Here is a 19442-nt window from a genome sequence, read left to right as displayed (position 1 = left end):
CATATATATATAACTGATCGACACGTTCTTTAAAAGATAAATAAAATTCAATCAATAATTTCTTTAATTCAGCTTTCTTTAATTCAAAATAGTACACAGTTCAGAGATAAATTTTCATTCGTCGGAAGAGCTAATTCATTTAACTCCGAACGGTATAGATTTTTAGTGAAATATTTGCTTACGCAAGTTTAAATTATGCAAGTATATAGCGATGTTAATAATTTTAATCAAATAGCTTCAATTAAGTTAAAAAAAAAACCTATCAGACCCTGTTTATATCGTTTAGTAATCTATACGTAAAATAGCTAGTTATTTTTACGTTATCTTTATCTTTCTCATTCTTTCGCTGAATAATACTTGTTGTTAAGGAATGATATTATACAAAAATGAATGCCGCCAACGAGCGTATTAATATTATTAATGTTATTATCCTTGAGTATCGAGTCCGTATCGATCCGACTTGTTATTTTATCATATACAACGACTTCTCATACATTTCGGCGCGTCAGGCTGACAGTATCAGAAGTCGGCGATCGTAAACGGATCTTAAAGAGGATGCATTAACCGTACTCATACGTGTTGGCTAATAAGAGCTAGTTTAGTCGATTTCATAACGATTAATCAAGCCGGCTATCGCGATTTTGTCGTCATGAATGAAATCGTGGCAGCTCAGGAGATCACGGCGACACTCGAGAGGAATGTACATGAAGCTGACTCGTAAAACGCGAACACGCGAATATTCTATACCGAGATACGCTTTTAGCTCGAGTGCACGTGCCGCGAGCGCAAGGAACTTAATTCGACAAACACATTCGACAATGCGTTGCAAAAGAATTTGTTTAATTAAGTAGAATCGATAGAAGTCTGTTTTGTAAATATATGAATTTTAGAAACACCTGTATAATAGAATATCCCCCTGTATAATAGAATAAACACAGTATAAAATATACGTGGTATAATAAAATACATAGTATATTATGTGGATATTTTTTCACAAAGATTTCTTTATGAAAAAAATTTAAATATGAAAAAGCAATTATCTATCAAGTCTAATTAATCGACTCATCTTTTGCAGAATAAATAGGAATGTCTGAGCGATAAAGCATTACAATTAAATGGAAGAACACTCAGAAATGCAATTAGGTATGTAAAGAGGCGTAAGTACCAAATAATAACACCACATATTGGATTTGAAGATTAAGTATGAAATAGAAGAAACAACATGTTCTCTGTTAACAATCACGAGCAAAAGAAGTTAAAAAGTCGGTGTCGCTAAAACTCGATATAATGGATGAAAATATTTTCAATGAAAATATTTTGTACAATCTTAAAAATATAAGCAATCTGTCGGTTCGTCTCACAATTTCTCGCGAACGTCCTAAAGATGCAAAGTATATCCGATAAGATGCTTCATGAAATGTAATTAGGAATTGTCGACAATAGGAACCACGAGTGAATAATAACGTTATAATATTATAACGTTACAGGCAGATCGGGCGGCGAAGAAACAAGAAAACCTTCTGACGATCTGTTCGGAACTGCCTGACGTTTCACGGTTCCCATTAACGTCAGATCAGTTCTGATCGTGGTATGCTAAGTTTTGTTCCTCTGCATCGATACAATAGCCCTAGCTATGAATAAACACTGTAGCTAATACGTTACATTATAACAGTAGCTATAATATAGAATTACATGTTAATTATATCATAGCTAAAGATATAATGTTACAATTATAATGTAATTTAGCTACATTATAGCTAGGGCTATAATATAAAGCACGTAATAGCTATATTATAGTTAGGATTAAAATATAGAATATTTTATAGCCGTATCATAGCAACGACTGTAACGTAGTATCTATTATGACTACATTATAATTAGGGCTACAATTTCAAAGGGAGCGACTAATAAAAGTTAGTCAATCAAGGCTGTCGACGCAATTAACCTTTTGTCATCCTCTTACAACTGATATATCGCCATTTAATTGAAAATTACGCAATATAGACGTAATTTTTTTCTAAGCGTCAAAAAAGAGAGTACAGAGTAACAGCACAGGCACAGTGTAAAGAGACTTTTAAGATAAAGCATTACTTTCGACATCCCAAAGTATCGCATTGCATTTTGAAATTAATGCTGCGCACTGATCCCTGAAAATTTAAAGCTACCATCAAAAACGAATCGTAATTTGCTTTCATTAGCTCCGGAAAATATTAGATAAGTAGATCAATATTTATATACTTGCGGCGTTTACACCAGTCGCTTTGAACACTGGATTTGGCCCCTTTCTTTGGAAGAAGAAAACTGGCTTGATCGTCGAAAAACTAGCATCGGCGCATGCCATACGTTCGTCATCAAAGCGCAAATTTCGTTCATCGCAATCGCGCGTGAGTAGCATCGTCGAGGACAGCGCGAATGTTCGCAAACGTATGATTGGTCACCGCACTATCGTTCCACTCTAGAGATGCGGAAAGGAAGAATGAATTCATGCAGAACATCTTTTTGTTTTGATGTGCACAGAGTGACAAACAGTAGAAGGAAAAACGAATTATAACGTTCGATAAATCGGGCAACAAATCAATTAAGCGAGTCTTCCCTTCCACGTTCTCGGACGGGATTCTTCCACACACGAGCTAACAATTCAACGCGAAACTATCTATCATTTCGCGCATCCTAAAGTATTATCTATTCTCGCACGGATATAAGGGATGAAAATATGCAAGAGCTACTTAGTCGCGTAGCGACTCGAAACGAACTCAAATACGTTCATTATCCATGGTCACGTATCCGAGAAAAGAAACTCGCTCTCAGACAATAATACTTCCAAATCGGAGGGTACAGTGTGTAAGTCGGAGTTGGCCGGTTCCGGCAGATCGCCACCGCTATTTCCGATGCCAGTAGGGGCTATCTGTCGTGCTCTGCCTATTCTGACTCGGTCCTTCCTCTTCGCTGTTCGTAGCAACACTCCAGTTCTCGGTAACTTCGTTCTGCTATTCGCATTCGTATGATTCACGGCCGTGGCCGGTGCTTGCGCCACCTTGTCGGACTTGCGCAGCTTCACGCTGAATCTGAACGGTGGCTTATATACCACCTGGAGCCTCGCCCGTTCCTTCCTGGCGAGGGAATTCAATGAGTTCTTTAGTTCCGCTCTTCCAGTCTCCACTCCAGGACGTCGCGTGGACGTTAATGCCTGTTGTCTTGACACTGGCACTCTGGACCCCACCGCCCCTCCACTGGCTGTTAGACCTACCGGGGTCGATTTACTTTTCGGCATACCGTTAATGTTGGTCCGTGCACCGGTTTCCGGTCGACATTGCGAAGATGCCAATAACCAAGAACGCACTTTACTCTTAGGATCGGCGTTCGTTTCCGGTTCCTTATCCGCTTGAATTGCCGAGTAGTCAATTACTTCCTTTCTATGTTGCTTTTTACGCTTTCTCTTATCGTTATCGCCGCTGCTTCCGCCTGGATTATTGCTAGTCCCTTGTCCTTTATCTCTAATAGATGTAATCTTCTTCCGTTTATTCTCTTGAGTTACAGCAGCCAAAACTTCAGCTGGTCGCTTTCGCGCAAAGTCATCGACCTGCCCGGTAGACGATCTCTTTGTTTGTTGGTTTTGTTTCTTTTTGATATCCTTTAAATACAAATAAAAAATTTATTTTAAGTATTTAAATTCAAAAATATAAAATATCAAATTAATATATTAGTACTTAAATGATTAAATTAAAAAATAATTTATTTTCTTTTTAAATTAATTTTACCTTATTGTTAGACTTGTCGGTGTGGCCACCATCTTTATGTTTGCGATGACACCTCTTCTCCCTGACCTTTCTGCTAAGAGGAAGTTTGGCACGTACCGCCGGTGGATGCACTGTTACTCCTTCCGTACCTTCCGGCGGAAGTCGTACCGTTTCCGTCGTAGAACTATGGATAATCGTGACAGACTTTAGCTTCAAGTCCGGTCGCTTGCCCAGTAATCTCATGCTTGCTACCTAAAAGAAGAAAATAAAATCTTTATATCGTAAATGAATTTTCATTTGATTAGTTTATTAATAATTTATTAATAATTAATAATAATTTATAAATATGAATCAATAAGATACTATTATCGTATATAAATATATATATTTCTTTAATCGTACTATTTTAGTTTTTAATAAAAACTATATAATTTACAAAGGAAATTCAAATTATTATTTTATGCAAAGCTTTAATTAAAGATTATCTAGCAGCTACAAGAATATTTGTTTCTACGCAATACTTTAATCAAATGTAGGTGTGTAGAGAAGGTATAATGTAATGCTAGAATTTTTGTAAAAAGCAATTAATTCTCAATTATTTATAACAAACACATACATTATTATTATTAGTAATAACCTACTTTTTATGTATCCCTACACTGACTCTCATTGCATTTTTCTCTTTTCCTTAGTTGTTTCTGATACTAAACATTTTTAATATATATAAATATGTAGACTGAGTGTTTTCTTGCGCTTATTTTTACAAAAACACGTTTACTTTATAGATAACAATCTCACCCGCGAACTATTTATTGATTAAAAATAATAAATTATTAAACAACAGAAAAATTAGGAATCTAAATTTTAATTTTAAAAATAAATAATTTTTGAATACATTATTTCTAGAGAAAATGTAATTTTTTTATACATACTAGTAACGATATCGCCGCTAAAATTATCAGAGCGGCTGCATACCAATGTTCAGCGACCCACCGTCTAAAAGTGGCGAGGCTCTCGTCGGATAATAAGAGTTTCCTTAAAGTTGCTAATGGACCGCTTGGATCGACCTAAATAAAATATTTTAATTAGCGCTGTTATCTACTACTCGCACGACCTTCCATATTCAAATTCTACTTACCTCGCGACATTTTTGAAAGACATCACAGTAGCCGTTATAATCGTTACATGGAGTTCCTGGCTTTGAGAACATATCAGGAATATCATACGGTGGGGAATTCCAATCAAAAGACGATCTACCAAAGGAAAAAGTTTAATTTAATAAATTTAATAAATTTAATAAATTTTTACATAAATCGATCGACAAAATAATATGAGTTAAACGTACAAGCATGGTTGATTTTCCCCGGGAAGTCGACAACATAACTCGCAAGCCTTCGTCGGTGGATCGTTCGGGCCTGGTATGCATTGGCAAGATTCCAATCCGTATGCTAAGCAAATGCTGCCAGTGCACTCCTGTTGAAACACAAGTTTCACGCACGTGAGATCATATTTGTTCATTTAATGAGAAAGAACGTGTGTAGTTTTTAATGGGATTAATATCTACCCCCATGAAGCAAACCAGCTCACGGTTACAGATAGTCTTATTAGGCTTGTTAATGGATGGCGGACAGTACGGAGAACGACCGTCACAGAAGCTCGCATCGCGACAGCCATTGTCATCTCTGCACTTGTCTCCGAAACGGAGATTACACTCGCTGGTACAGCACGGACCCTGAAAAGGAAAGCAAATAGAGCCGTTGAAATTACATCATGTCATACGCACGATGCGCCATGTAATTACGTTATGTCTGTGAGTAAATTACCTAAAGTAAATTTCATAGGATATCACTTAAATTAATTAATTTTCGGTAAAATAAACGAGTGATGAATATATACGAGCGAATCTTAATATCTTTTACATAAAATACTATATGTCAATTATTAAACACATTGCTTGTCACATTATAAATATGCCCAATTTTGTGTAACAGAAATTTTATCAAATATTAAAGATATAATGGCTTCATAAAAAATTGATTAAAATGTGACTACATTTATATATGCATTCTGTTATTTGAATATTTAAACAATTGAATGAACCTTTAAATATACAACTGGACAAGCAAGTGTTTGAAAAATTTATTTAGACGCTTGAACACTTAGCATTTAATATTAAAGATTGAAAAAGCGCAAGCGCGGCTTTGAGTTAAATTTTGAGGAGGGAAAGCCGTCCTAAAATTCCCTCGACAGTACAGTCCAACTCGCATTTTTTACAAGCGTCATACATACTTGACTAGGACTGCACACCGCACGCGGTGTGAGAGTGCACGGGGTCTCCTCGGGCGGTGGATAACGGCGCTGGGGATAACAGCACGAGTCCCTGCAATCCTCCTCCCAGCCGCAATCGCACTCCTCGCCCTCCTCCACCACGCCATTGCCGCACAACGATACTTGCGGTTCTACAATAAACAATGCAGAGTACCGCCAGGGTTAGAGCAAACGAGAGTAGAATAATTGGACGAACAGATAGGAGCTGGTTCGATCAATTTCGTTTCACTACGACGTAACGATATATTGCGTTCGCCATTACTCCCACAGTATAAAACTCACCGGTGAAGCATCCCTTTGGAGACCGTGCCTTGCTGTTAAGCACAGGATTTATGGCATTCAGGCTACATGGACTGAAGCGATTGTTGTTACGCTTGTCCCCGCTGGTAGCACGAGCGAACATTATAAAGTTGCCATCCTCCCCGCCTGGTGTACATTGTTCCGGATCGTGCTGAACGCAAAAGAACAATGAGATGTACGACATGCGCATCATTCGTTTATTGACGGGACAACATTGTATAACAAGACCACGGAATGTGGAACACGCCGTTTTGAACGTAACTAACGGAAGTGTACGTACCGGCGAGCCAAAGTTGTGGCCGATCTCGTGAGCCAAAGTAACGTGAGAGACCGCAGGCGGTACGTGCTTCCCGTAATTTAATAGGGTCACTATGCCGGTGTTTAATGACTTCATGCTGCCGCGATAATGCTATAACATTATTTCAATAATTATTTTTCATCAAACTTCATATTCGCAGCGATTTACGTTTTAGCGATCACGAAAAAAAATCATGCGACAAGAAATCAATTTTTATCGGAGTAGATCAGCTGATCACCACCATGAATGGGATATGAATATATAATGTTGAGAGTAGAAGATAAATAAATTGTTGTAATTTTTTTAAAAGTATAATTTAATATAATTAATTATATAATTTAATATAATTATAATTTAATATAATTAATTCTCTTTAAAATTTAGAATTGTTATCATACTATTTATAAAAAATATAATCAACATTTCTTTTATGAAGGTCTACTAATATATTTCGCTACGCATACCCCGTTCTTCTCACATACGCCGCCAGCATTCTTGAGATCGCCTGTCCATGCCAAACCCAGAGTTCCCATCTCGAAATCCCGATACGTGAACATATAAGCCAGACAGAATGCGTCATAATCCTCCTCTATAACAAGGCAAACATCAATGTATTAGTATAGTACAATCCCCTCGTTCGCGTATATTGACGTATCGACATTACGCCGTATTGCGGATTATTAACAAAGAACGGCAACGAGGTCTTTACCTGAAAAGAGCTCTAAATATTTCTCCACTCCATAATTGCCCGGAAAACGATAATGAGGATCTCTCAATGCATCCTCGCTGTGCACCTTAACGCGTTTAATCATGAAACTGATGTTATCCGGCCGCCCATCTTGATTGAAATCTGAAAAGAGACATGATTCAAACACTAGTTGTTTCTTAAATTGCATATTCATCAGAACTAAATAATTCACTTAAACTCGTGTATTATTCTAGTTCTGTTTCTTGCGCCTCACATTGACGATTCCCATGTGATTACCGTTCTCTGGTCCAAACAGAGTAATTCGCGTGTAATTTAGAACTCAGTGTGTGTTATACATAATGGAACAGTACGGTAATGAAAATACTGTACATACAAATAAATAGATCAGTATATGTTTTACAATGATATCAAGTAATAAAACCATTTTATCGAAAGATTTTAAATTGATATTTATCATAAGAAGCATTAAAAACATATCTCGCATTAATTACGAAATATAAACAATTTTACATATATTTGTATTATAAAAATATGTATATACATATTTATTTTTCTTAATTATATTTTATGCTACTCGTTTAACATTCACAAAATTACACTGTATCTCTCTTTGTGCGAAAAAAAAATACGAGACTCAATATTTTTTAGAATTACATTTTTTACTGGATGAAGATTAATTATATTATATATTTTACAATCAATGTTTTTTGAATTAAATTTAATATTATTATGGATTTAAGTAACATTAAATTGAATTATTCACATGAATAATATTCCAAAACTGCATTTTACTTTATTTCCTCTAGTTATATGTTTGCTAATTATTTGCTTTTCAAGCGGTTTTCGCAAGTTTCATCTAATAATTCCATCGCTTTTACTAGAGTGTAACAAAATTATAAATGAGAAAAACAAAAAAAAATTGACTTATACGCGTACAACGACATACAAAGAAAATTAATTTATTATTTCTATCGTATTTTTTCTGTGTAAACATAACGCTTAATTGCGCTTAATATTAAAATATAAATAAATATAAATTTAAATATCAACAAATCAAAATCGAATAAATAATTCTTCCCTCGTAATATCATCAACCACGGTAGGAATTGTAAAATTGCAAAAAATTTTCATAATTCCCGTAAAGTTTCCCTGGCATTCCTTAAAAGCCTCTGAATTTTTTCGCTTTTTTCCTCGCATCCTCAATATTCTCTGGCCATTTTAAATTAGATTCTCCTGACGTTTTTCACGTTCCTCAAGTAGTTTTCAATTTCCCCGACTTTTTTCCCCTTCGGTCTTCGCTACATCCGTTTTCCCGACTCGTGGTGAAAATTGTTAGATCATCTCTCACTGTGCTTCGTGCGCGCGGTATATCGCCGCGAGGAAGAACACCCACCTGTGTGTTTGTAGATGGAGTTGACTCTTTGTACGTGCCTCGTCATCACCTCGATACAGGCTTCCTCCGTGCCGTATCGCGCGAAAAACTGATGGTCGGCTTGCAAGTAGAGCATGCAGGTAGTTTTCCGGGGATCTACCGTCGCACGCTTGTGTAGATGCCTCGCGATCCTATCTCTGCCGCTCACGCTGCGGACGGGAAATAAGGTCGCTTTTATTGTTCGATGAAAAACGCCATGTTCCTCACAGACTTCCAAACTCCTCCGAATTCTATTTTAACTTTTGTCGACGGAGGCACATACGATGCCGGTACTTCACTAATAATTGACACGTGAATTGACTCAGAAGAGAGACAAAGCTATTAGAATTTAGAGTAAAACTCGTCTCTTCCGTGTTACTCATTGTCTCTCCCGTCATCAAATAAATAACTTTAATCAATTTCTTCTTTCAGAAAAATAGCATACACGTTTCTTTAAATTAAAAAATAAAAAATAAAAAACTAAGAGAGGAGAAAGAACCCATTGTAACATAAAGAAACATTTAAGTATACGTCCAGTTTTTCTAAAAACGAAATTGATTATTTTTATTCTTTTGTTTTTTAAATAAATATTTGAAACTTTTTATACTGATACGACCTAATTTAAACTTTCCTACACTTTGAAAAATAGCGCAATGTATGATGAAATATATTTATTTGTGCGCATTAATCAGGAAAAAGATTCGATATGTTTTTTACTCGAAATGCAAGATACTTACGCGTCCGTGTATTCAACGTCATTATTCGTTTCTAATGTTAACACTCTCGCATTGTTTTCCCTGGAGTAGAGAGCAATGTGTTCGCCGAGAAGAGGCTCGTAGAATGCCTGAGAATTGTTGTACCTATATCTAGAGGAACAGACATCGCGAAGTTTAAATTTACATTTAAAGTCCGCCATATGAAGACTGACATAGAACGCATAATATATGATAATCCCGGCCGGCGGGAATTTCCTCTACACGTGTCTAAATTATAGCGCGTTTGCCAACAATATGCTCTTTTATCATTTTCTTCGCGAATGTATTTTCATAAAGTAGAAAATATACGAGAGAACATAAGCACTTAGAAGAATATCTTAATAAGAGCGTAGCCATTTCATCAGTTATATTTATCATAAATAATACTTGATTATAAAATATGCACTGAGAAAAAATGCTGTTAATTCAATTAAAATCTACATGACGGACTGTCACATAAGTAATTAATTCATATATATTTTTATTGACATAAACGCTTTGATTATTGAAATAATAATTTATGCCTTTGTCAATAAAAATGTACATAAATTAATCACTTATGTTAGTAACAGCCTGTAATATAGATTTTAATTGAATCAACAGCATTTTTTCTCAGTGTATAAATTATACAAGTAAATAAAGTATTTTACGAAAAATTATCTTAATATGATCATAAAACAAAGTCTCGCATCTTAATGTTTAAAAATGTTTTCAAATAAATTAAATGCATTCTAGAAAATTATTTTAAATATAAATGCATGCCTATCGACAAAAAATTATATATTACCACAATTCAAATTTTAAGTCTATCATATAAGATAAAATAAAAAGTTTCGCGAATAATCGTAAACTAAAAACGATAAAAGTAAACATAAAACTATACATATTTGACTGTATTCAAAGTGCACTTATAAAGATATTAGCATGCATTAGCATATAGTTCATGTTATATAACGCATTCTGAAATCTGAATACGCCACTGTATCTAAATATGACTTGTTTCAAAAGTGTTTCAAATGTTCATACATTCACAAATTTGTTTTCGAGTTTATCATAAGCATCAAATTTATTCAAATATATTCTGTATTTTAGTAGTATTTTAGTAAATTTAATATTTTAATCAAGATTGTTAAATTAATACAAATTTTATTTGCTTATTATACATTTTTTTATATAATAAAATTTTATAATATTCTTCAAAAAAATAAATTCTTTATTTTGAGTACATAATAATGATTTTTTTTAAATTTGTAATAAGTATATTTTAAGATTATTGCCAAGAAAATATTCTTTATTAAAGATAACCATTTCTTATTAAGCTAAACTAAAAGATCAATTGTAATCATTTTTCTTAGTAATAGAATCGATATTTCTATGTGATTTGATAAAAAAACAGCATAAAAAATCATCTATGAATTTTAAAACCCATTATACGATCTGGAAGGCGATTTATACTTTCATCTCTACATCGATAATCATCGCTTAGAAATTCAAGAGCGCAAGATAGAACTCACCTATCGAAGGAATCGCGAAGAGATCTCTCTTGATGCAGCTGATGACTGGCACAGGGTAATGGATGTGGCGGGGTGGTAACATCGGAGGTACGATAAGCTATGCTGTGATAGGGCGGCGACGTGTCTTCATTTTTATTCAAATACCTGCTCGTTGGCTCGATGTAATACTCCTCGAATCTGGTCACGACACTGCCGTCGAAGAGACCATCTTGCGTAACGACACCCTGCACCACGGCACTCTCGTCCTCTGGAAAGAGAACAGAATGCGATGTCGGTTAATAAAGACTCAGTAATCGAATTTATCGAGAAAAAAGGGATCATTTGCATCATATAGATTCAATTATCATAACTGACGACTTTTAAGATCTTCCTCCATTATAGAATATTTAAACTCGTGAATACTAATTAATATATATATGTATATTAATATATACATGTATATATAAATACACAATAATAAATATACATATATATATATAAATACACAATATTGTATATAGATATAATACAATCTATATAATCATATAGAATAATTATACTTTCACATTTTTTGTTTAAAACTCAATTCTCATTTAGTTAATTATCCGTTTTATATGGTTTTAATAATTTAATTCATTATAAATAAAATAACACATCAGTTTTTACCATTACTCGTATGAGAGAGAAATCATTGACAATTCAAAATATGTTAATAGTATTTTTCCATGGCAATTTGCCGTATTTTAATAACGCTCGTAAGAATGAAGATTACTAAACTTATTATTAAAAGTTTCTGCAGAGACGAATTCGCGTTGAATGTATGGTGATACAACCCCTTTTAAATCTGCGAAAATACGAGGACGAATCGTGGCGGCAGGAGACTTGTTCCCACGGTACATATAAAAGTCACCGTCGGGGTTAATTATATTTGTAAAAGCCTTCGTTCTCAGTGTCGTTGTGCTTTCATTATTTCTTATAAAATTTTTGCGACTTCGCCAAAGTTAGCGAAGGTGCGAGGCGAGATGGTATGATAACTTTTTGGACGGAATTAGAAAGGATTGCCGGGTATTTAGGATCCGGGGATGAGCCATAACTTCGTTTCGTTTCGCTTCGCGCCGTGCAAATTCCATCCAAGCGGTTCAACTTCCGGAACGAAACGACAGATTTCCGTGGAAAATTCTTGAAATCGAAGTTTACCATTTCGATAACGAATAAGAAATTCTTTCTATTTGCTTCATCGTTGTTGCTAAATGTATGACGTAGCTTTGCATAATTTCAGCATAAAACGTGTGCAAATCTTGTACAAATAATATGGATTAATCGGATGTAAGTAGACAGTGAAATAATATTATCAAATAATTAAGTTTCTAAAATGAATCTAAACAGAAAACTCTACTCTAAGCAAATACATTAATCTCTTAATATATATTGACATTTTATGTAAAATGTTTAAATTCCAAAATTTAAACATTTGAGTGCAAAGTTCAACTATTTTACATTTTACTTTATTTACATTTTACTTTATTTTCTACTTCCCCCCCCCCTCTCTTTCTCTCTACGATAAAATGCGCACAGACTCGAGTACGATAATAACGGAAAGATTGGAATTTGTCTGGAAAAAGCAGTATGTACTGGAACCGTCGCTCAAATATGCATGTACCCTACTTCAGGTACAATTTTGTAAAGACGTTGTAAATTGAGGGACGGCAGAGAAAGTTGAATGGAAGACGCTCCGGAAAATCACGACCTCCGAGAATCGAGTCTTTTGGCTCGAGTTTTCCCGGGTAGAACGTGGGTAGATTCCAGGAATTCCAATCGTCAATCATAGACGATATTCCGGACTATCGCTGGAGGAAAGATAAATCGACTAAAGTACTATCGCAAAGTCGGAGAAATTTACGGTCGTGTGTTACTTCCTACAAGTAATTGTTTGGATCCCTTTCGTTGTTGGCACGCGGTCGATCCGTAAGTTCACCCTTCATGGTAATCGATACTCTATCCGATAAAAGGGACAATCAGCAGAGAGGTTTTATATCGCGGAATAATTTAACTGCCGTGCGCAAAAGGAAGTAGTTTGCACATAAATAAAAACATGTCAGATGTTACAAAAAACTAATTTATTATTTAAGCGTATCATCTTTTAAATTATTTTTTTTTTAGAAAAACTTGTAACTTACAACTTGAAATAATAAATTGAAAATACTGATTTTTCAAGAAAATTTAAAACATATTTCGATAAAATTTAACTCTTCATTGACACACCTCTTTTTTTGATCACTTTTTGACATACTGAATGGCAATATTTAAACAACTGACATTCTTATTTTAAAAAATCCAATCAATATGAAAAAAAATTAGGAATCGACTTTCGAATCAATTTCAAGGTAGAAAACATTCAAATAGGTTTTGATTGAAATTTCATTATAGTTTTTGTGAAAAAAAATCTTGAGTTCAATGAATAGAGAAAAAACGAGTAAAATCTTTAAAAAATTGTAACTTTTAAAAAATTCAATATTAAAAGTTAAAAATTTACAGAATTGTTGTTCAGATATGATACTTTAAAAAAAAATTAGTTTGTAAGTTGGTTTTGGATAAAGGGTATTTATTTTGCATATTGAATGTAAGCTATTTTGGGAATTGAAAAAACAGAGATTTTTTTTTATAAACATTATATTTTTGTTCTACAAAATAAAAGAAAATTGAGTCTTAGAGAGTTAAAATAATTTTGTGGGTGGTTCACTCAATATGTCAACAAAGAGTTAATTAAACAAAAAATAAGAATACGAAATTAAACATGAAGTGAAAAATGTATAAGTAAAGATATTATCCTACATGACGTTGATAAAATTTTTCAATGCCTATATTTGGAAACAATCTCTACCTTTATACGAATTTAAACAATGAAATGTGATTGTATGTCAATTATTCTATATCTAAAATGTAATATCAAAATTAAATATAGTATCGAGACTCTACTTCAATTATTAAAAGAATCACCGATAAAAATTAAATCACGAAAAGATGACATAAAAGTTTCACTGAGTGGAAATTAAATAAAAATTTTAATATAAAAATAAAGAAATTATTATAAATTATTAATATTAAATTAAAAACCATTTTGCCAATGAAAAACTACTGAAATAAGCTGAATTCAATTTGAAAATTATACTAACATATAAAATTCAATGAATGTTTCTTGTAGTTATTATCTTTAAATCTGCAAATTTTATATAAAAAAATTTTGATAAAAAAATTAAATTTACTAAATTTGCAAAATCTGGCGTGTCACTTATTTTTAAATGTAATCTTAATGTAAGACTTATTCTCCCTCGAAAGTCGAGCAAATACAACGAGAACAAGATTTAATATTGAGATGTTTCTTTATTTCTTTGTAAAGATAAATTCACTTTTATGCAAAGTATGTATATAATATATCTTCAAGTTTTCTGAATTTTTTTCATTATGTTTTCTGTGATTAATTTTTGTCAATTTTCCCTTAGCAAAAATATAAGTCATGATCTTTACAATTTTGTAATACTGCTATCTATTTATCCATACATCATATTTATATATCTAATTATACATGTATCACGAATTATTATATCATAAAATAAAAATTGTCTTCGAATTTAAACTTAATCAAATCCTTATTCGCGCTATTATTCCTTAAATAATCATTCAATTATGTTAATTTTAAACAAACATAGGTACTCTAAACATTAATTTAAAGTACATTGGATTCGCAAATATCAGATTACTATTAAAGAAATTTCAGAGCGAATTAGAATCAAATAAGACAGAAAAGATCTCATTATCAATTTGCACTTTTATAACCTTTTCGAAAAATTAAAAGTCTTATCATTTTTCTAACAAGCTAAAATCGCTCTCGTATTGCTCAAAGAATTCGTGGCTGAAATACCGGTGATTTTAAGGTACGCTGTGAAGACGATTGCTCCTTTTTCCAGACCGCAAGAACGTCGTCGATTAGAGCTGAGGAAGAGACAGCAGCACGATGTCGAGATGCCTAGCGAATTTCAGATCCAGGTGGAATTTCGCAATCCGTTTTTCTAGAAAAAAAAACCGAGAATTCTCCTCTTCCAATCTACGAAGCTTCCGTGGCTAATTCGATCCCATTTCGCGCGATAGCTTAAGCGCGAACGGCGATTCCCCGTAGACGAGTTGAGAAACGTAATCGATGTGCGGCGTCGTCTCTTTCTCTCTCAACGAGAGATCGCTGATGGAAAGTGGACCTCCCGCGAGAGGCTCAATAGTGAACCTTTGGTCGAGAAACGAGGAGGAAAAGTAAACGCGTAGGAAACACGAGGAGAAACTGGGCTATCGTCGGATTAAATTCGATCGCCGCGCCGTGGCTTTGACGCAGGTCGAGGTCAGATTTTCCGCTCTGCGGATACTGTCCAGATTACGATCTACAATCGGGCATCTTAAAGCGTAATGTAATTCTACAAATTTATAGGAAAACCCTCTCTTTTTCGTATGTATAATTGAAAACGTTATTAAGTCTTAACGTCTTATTAAGTCTTAAAAAGATATTCGCTAAATAACTTCTGTAACTTTGTAAACACAAGAGTGCACAACTGTACTTAAATATCTTGAAATATATACTTATATTTATTAACTCTCCAGTAACACTTTATTCCTTTTAAGGAACACAATCGATATCACGTTTTTTCAAAATTTTTATTTAGATTTCATCAATATGCAAACAATAAATAAAATACAGTCCAGTTTTTAAAAACTTATTGTTAAAAATTACACAAATGTACAAGAATTTTTTCAGATTTTTATGTAGTCCGGAACCATAAAAAATATATACTGTTTCCTTCAACTGTCCAGAGTGTAAAATTTTTTATTTTTATCATTTGATATAGTTTCATGTTCAAACTTTGAATATTTTCTTCAATATTCTCCACCTCCTTAATTATATCAAATTTTTTATGAAGTTTATGTAGCTGTATACGTTTACTTGAGTTTTCTCTGCATTATGAATTAATGTCCGAAAATTTCGGAGTGATGCTGCAGGAGGATTAATATTTGCATATAAAAATTGACTCTAGAGAGATTGATTGTTTTTTTAGAAGACAATGAAACAATCATGATGTTGTGTTTATTTTGCTATTATAAATAAATACATTATGTTCTCTCTAGAGGAATATGCAGAATCAATGAATTATGGACGGTAGGTAAGCTACTGTATTCACGCTTTTGATAACGTTTTTGATTTCGTCGACTTTTTTCACGTTTGAGCGCTCAAAGCGAAAAGCGCGGCTTAATCTTCAACAAGCGAGCGAGCGTGAGATCTCAAACAAGTGAGGAGAGCAAACGGAGGATACTCTTTTTCCTAAAAGGCAAAGAACATAAGATAAGAATAAATTCGCGGGGAAAACGCGATAATTGCATGGCAATTAACAAATACGCTAAGAAAATACTAATTATACGCGAATACGGTCATGCTAATGCGCAAGTAAAGCGAAGAATAGAAACAGGGAATGTCAAGAATGAAAAAAAAACGAAATTGTCATAGAGAAATACTCTGTCCCCGACGAAGGGTAAATGAAGATAAAGACGAGAAAAACGTGATAATTGCACAGTAATTAATAAATACATTAGGGAAGTACTGATTACATACAAACGATAATGGCTTTTGAACGATTAAAGCGGTAATAAGAGTAAGATAAAAAGCTGGAATGCAGAAAAAGTATGAAAAGAGGGTTGAAGAGATATTTTTCTCGAGATATAAAAAAGAAGGAATAAAGGAAGAATTAAATTTACTCGTAATTAATAATTATGGTATAAAAGTAGACTAATGATATAATTATCATATCATATAGTGTATTCGTGATTAACGACGGAGTAATGACGGAGCACATCTACAAAGAAAAAAAAACGGAAAAATATCATAATTAAGAAAACCTTACTCCTTTTCTATGGTCCAAAAATAGAAACAAACAGAAAGATAAATACAAAGAGCGTAGCAATTAATGGATATATTTAAGAGAGTATCGATTGCGAGATGGAAAATATGAATGCTGAAATGGATTGGACGTGGAGAAGCAACGTGGAATAAGGACAAAAAACAGCAGGAGGATGGACAAATAAAAGTACGAGGATTATAAAACTGTCCGCGTATGACTGCCAACGGTACATCCTTTTGATAGCTTTTGTGCAAAACTACCAAGTTGCCAGATGCTCGAGATGAAAAAAAAAGAAAAGAATCTGCGTCCCGCAGCTTAATCGAGTCTCATCCCTACGCGACAGTTTGGACAGGCGTAAAACGGATAAAGTAGATCGCGCATGTCGACGTCGGGGAAAACAAAGAAAAATTGATATAAATACGGGATATGCTAGACCGTGAGACACGCAGGAATAAATAGAGAAAAGTGGAACGCGCAATTAAACGCAACGAGGACGAAACTCTCATCTCTCTTGTCGCTGACAAGATTTTGTGTTGATTTGTGTTTCCGTAAAATCAATCAATTCGCAAAATAAAAATACAGTATCCTTTAAGTACTTACTGTAATATGAATATACAGCAAATTGAAAATAAAGGCCCTAAATAATAAAAAAAAAATACAAACAATAAAGAAATCGTATTCAATCAAAGCGAATCTTGGTGCTTAATATTTTTGCGTAAATTTTTATAATTTACAGTTTATAATAAACTTTCAAGACGAACAAATAATCGACACGCAGTGTCGTTTATAAATTAGAAAATGTAAAAATTTACGCAAAAATATTAGACACCAGGATTCGCTTTGATCAAATAAGGCTATATTATTCACATTTTTGCTTATTAATATAAAAAAATAAATCAAGGCTATGACACATTAAAAAAATATAAAATAATAAAGAGCTGCTCCAGATAACATAGTAAATTTTATACACATTCGCTAAATATTGACCTACATTCATATGAATAATTATGCATGTCATATATGTATGTACACAGGGTGTCTCACAACTATCGAATTTCCTCTTGAGGACACATTCTTGAGAATGACATAAGCAAATCAACCAATCGCGTAACATCTAAGCAGTAAGCAAATCAATAGTTTAAATTTGCTACTTTACTGTTCATGTTATCGCCTAACATAAAAAATGTAAGACAAAAATGTAAAAGATAGAAAATCTAATATATAAATAGAAAATTTTAAACGTTGATGTGCTTAGAGCTACCGTACATGTACTTTCCGTAACAATAATCAAGAATTGTTAAAAATTTTCAACCCAGATTGACTAATTCTTATGGTACTACGATTACTGTTGTGGAAAATATGTGCAGCAGCTCTTACCGTTTAAGATTTTTTTGTATGCACGTAGCTGCGGAGAATATTAGCACGACACGCAGCCTTGAATCAAAAGCTTTATTAAATTATGGAATCAGTACTTATTTGATGGATTGTTCAAATTCTATTATCACGACATCCGCCGTTCAGATATAGTAGCATTATGGCGCATGTTATACACGCTGATCAGATTAACGTCTTGCGCGCACTCGATAGGAATCGCGGTGTTAAGCTCACGTTACAGTCCGTCGCCGACACACTACATTGTGTATAACGTACAATTGTATTCCGACATGGTGCTGTACGCCGGCAATTTATCAATTATTCATCGTGGCGCCCACATTCGCGAAATATTATTCAGCACAGTCGCGCGATAGTCAAATTCCCTCGTTACACGTTTACATGGTACGCGTCGACGCGAGACGCGAGAAAAACATTCCTGCTCTTTCGAGGAGAATCGACTTCTGAAAGTAATCCCAAGGGAAGAAGCTGGTTAAGTCGAAATGACTTTGAGAAAAGAGAGATTGGACACATAGACAGAGACAGAACGAAGAAAGAAAACCAGTAGAAGAAAAAGCATTTAGCTCGAACGATGACAGTTAACTCATTTAATCAGGGCTGACAGACTATGGAATATTTAAAGAAAATCTGTGAATACCTTATGGATTTGACGAATAAATGTAATAATTTTGCCTTCAAACTTTAATAAAGTCCTAAGAATTCTCTCATAAAATACAATTAAAATATTCGTATATTTGTACTTGATCAATTTTAATATAAATGAATCATAGGTAAATCTAACATAAAATAGACATACATTTAAAGTGTCCAAACACTTTTATGACAAGCAATTTAGCCAAGTTATAATATTAGTGATGATCTTTCTCTAACTGAAAGGTGATAGATTTGACAAAAAACATTCTAAAAGTCGTCTTTTCGAGTAATCTTGAAGGGAGAAACTAGTTAAGTCAGAATGATCGCAAGAAGAGTTGGAGTGAATAGAGATAAAGGAAGAAGATTGTACATTACGAATGTAAAAGTGAGAGAGAAGGAAGAAAATTCTCTCTGGGAAATGTTTCGAATGTGAGTTAGAGAGAGAGAGAGAGA

The 19442-nt window shown here is 33.7% G+C and overlaps 2 protein-coding genes across 2 annotated transcripts in view; one reads left to right on the top strand and one right to left on the bottom strand.

Annotated features, from left to right (window-relative positions):
* The window catches only part of LOC108694761 (meiosis-specific nuclear structural protein 1-like), a 6813-nt gene extending 5267 nt beyond the window's left edge, over nt 1–1546 (top strand). Inside the window, exon 5 of the mRNA XM_018204421.1 lies at nt 1488–1546. Within this exon, the coding sequence (XP_018059910.1) occupies nt 1488–1546 (59 nt within the window). The remainder of the gene's footprint in view (nt 1–1487) is intronic.
* A 1139-nt stretch (nt 1547–2685) lies between these two features.
* LOC108694876 (disintegrin and metalloproteinase domain-containing protein 10) overlaps nt 2686–19442 on the bottom strand; it is an 88029-nt gene continuing 71272 nt past the window's right edge. The window contains exons 7-20 of the mRNA XM_018204567.1: nt 11053–11299; nt 9521–9649; nt 8766–8953; nt 7373–7513; nt 7128–7252; nt 6646–6774; nt 6348–6516; nt 6027–6196; nt 5302–5469; nt 5083–5210; nt 4876–4990; nt 4670–4804; nt 3759–3989; nt 2686–3631 (exon numbers count right to left, since the gene is read on the bottom strand). Coding sequence (XP_018060056.1) covers nt 2777–3631; nt 3759–3989; nt 4670–4804; nt 4876–4990; nt 5083–5210; nt 5302–5469; nt 6027–6196; nt 6348–6516; nt 6646–6774; nt 7128–7252; nt 7373–7513; nt 8766–8953; nt 9521–9649; nt 11053–11299 — 2930 coding nt within the window. The 3' untranslated portion in view covers nt 2686–2776. The remainder of the gene's footprint in view (nt 3632–3758; nt 3990–4669; nt 4805–4875; nt 4991–5082; nt 5211–5301; nt 5470–6026; nt 6197–6347; nt 6517–6645; nt 6775–7127; nt 7253–7372; nt 7514–8765; nt 8954–9520; nt 9650–11052; nt 11300–19442) is intronic.

This window comes from Atta colombica, unplaced genomic scaffold, assembly GCF_001594045.1.
Source record: "Atta colombica isolate Treedump-2 unplaced genomic scaffold, Acol1.0 scaffold125, whole genome shotgun sequence".
Taxonomy (NCBI): Eukaryota; Metazoa; Arthropoda; class Insecta; order Hymenoptera; family Formicidae; genus Atta; species Atta colombica.
The sequence above is the reverse complement of the archived record's forward strand: the minus strand, read 5'-3'. Positions and strand labels throughout refer to the sequence as shown.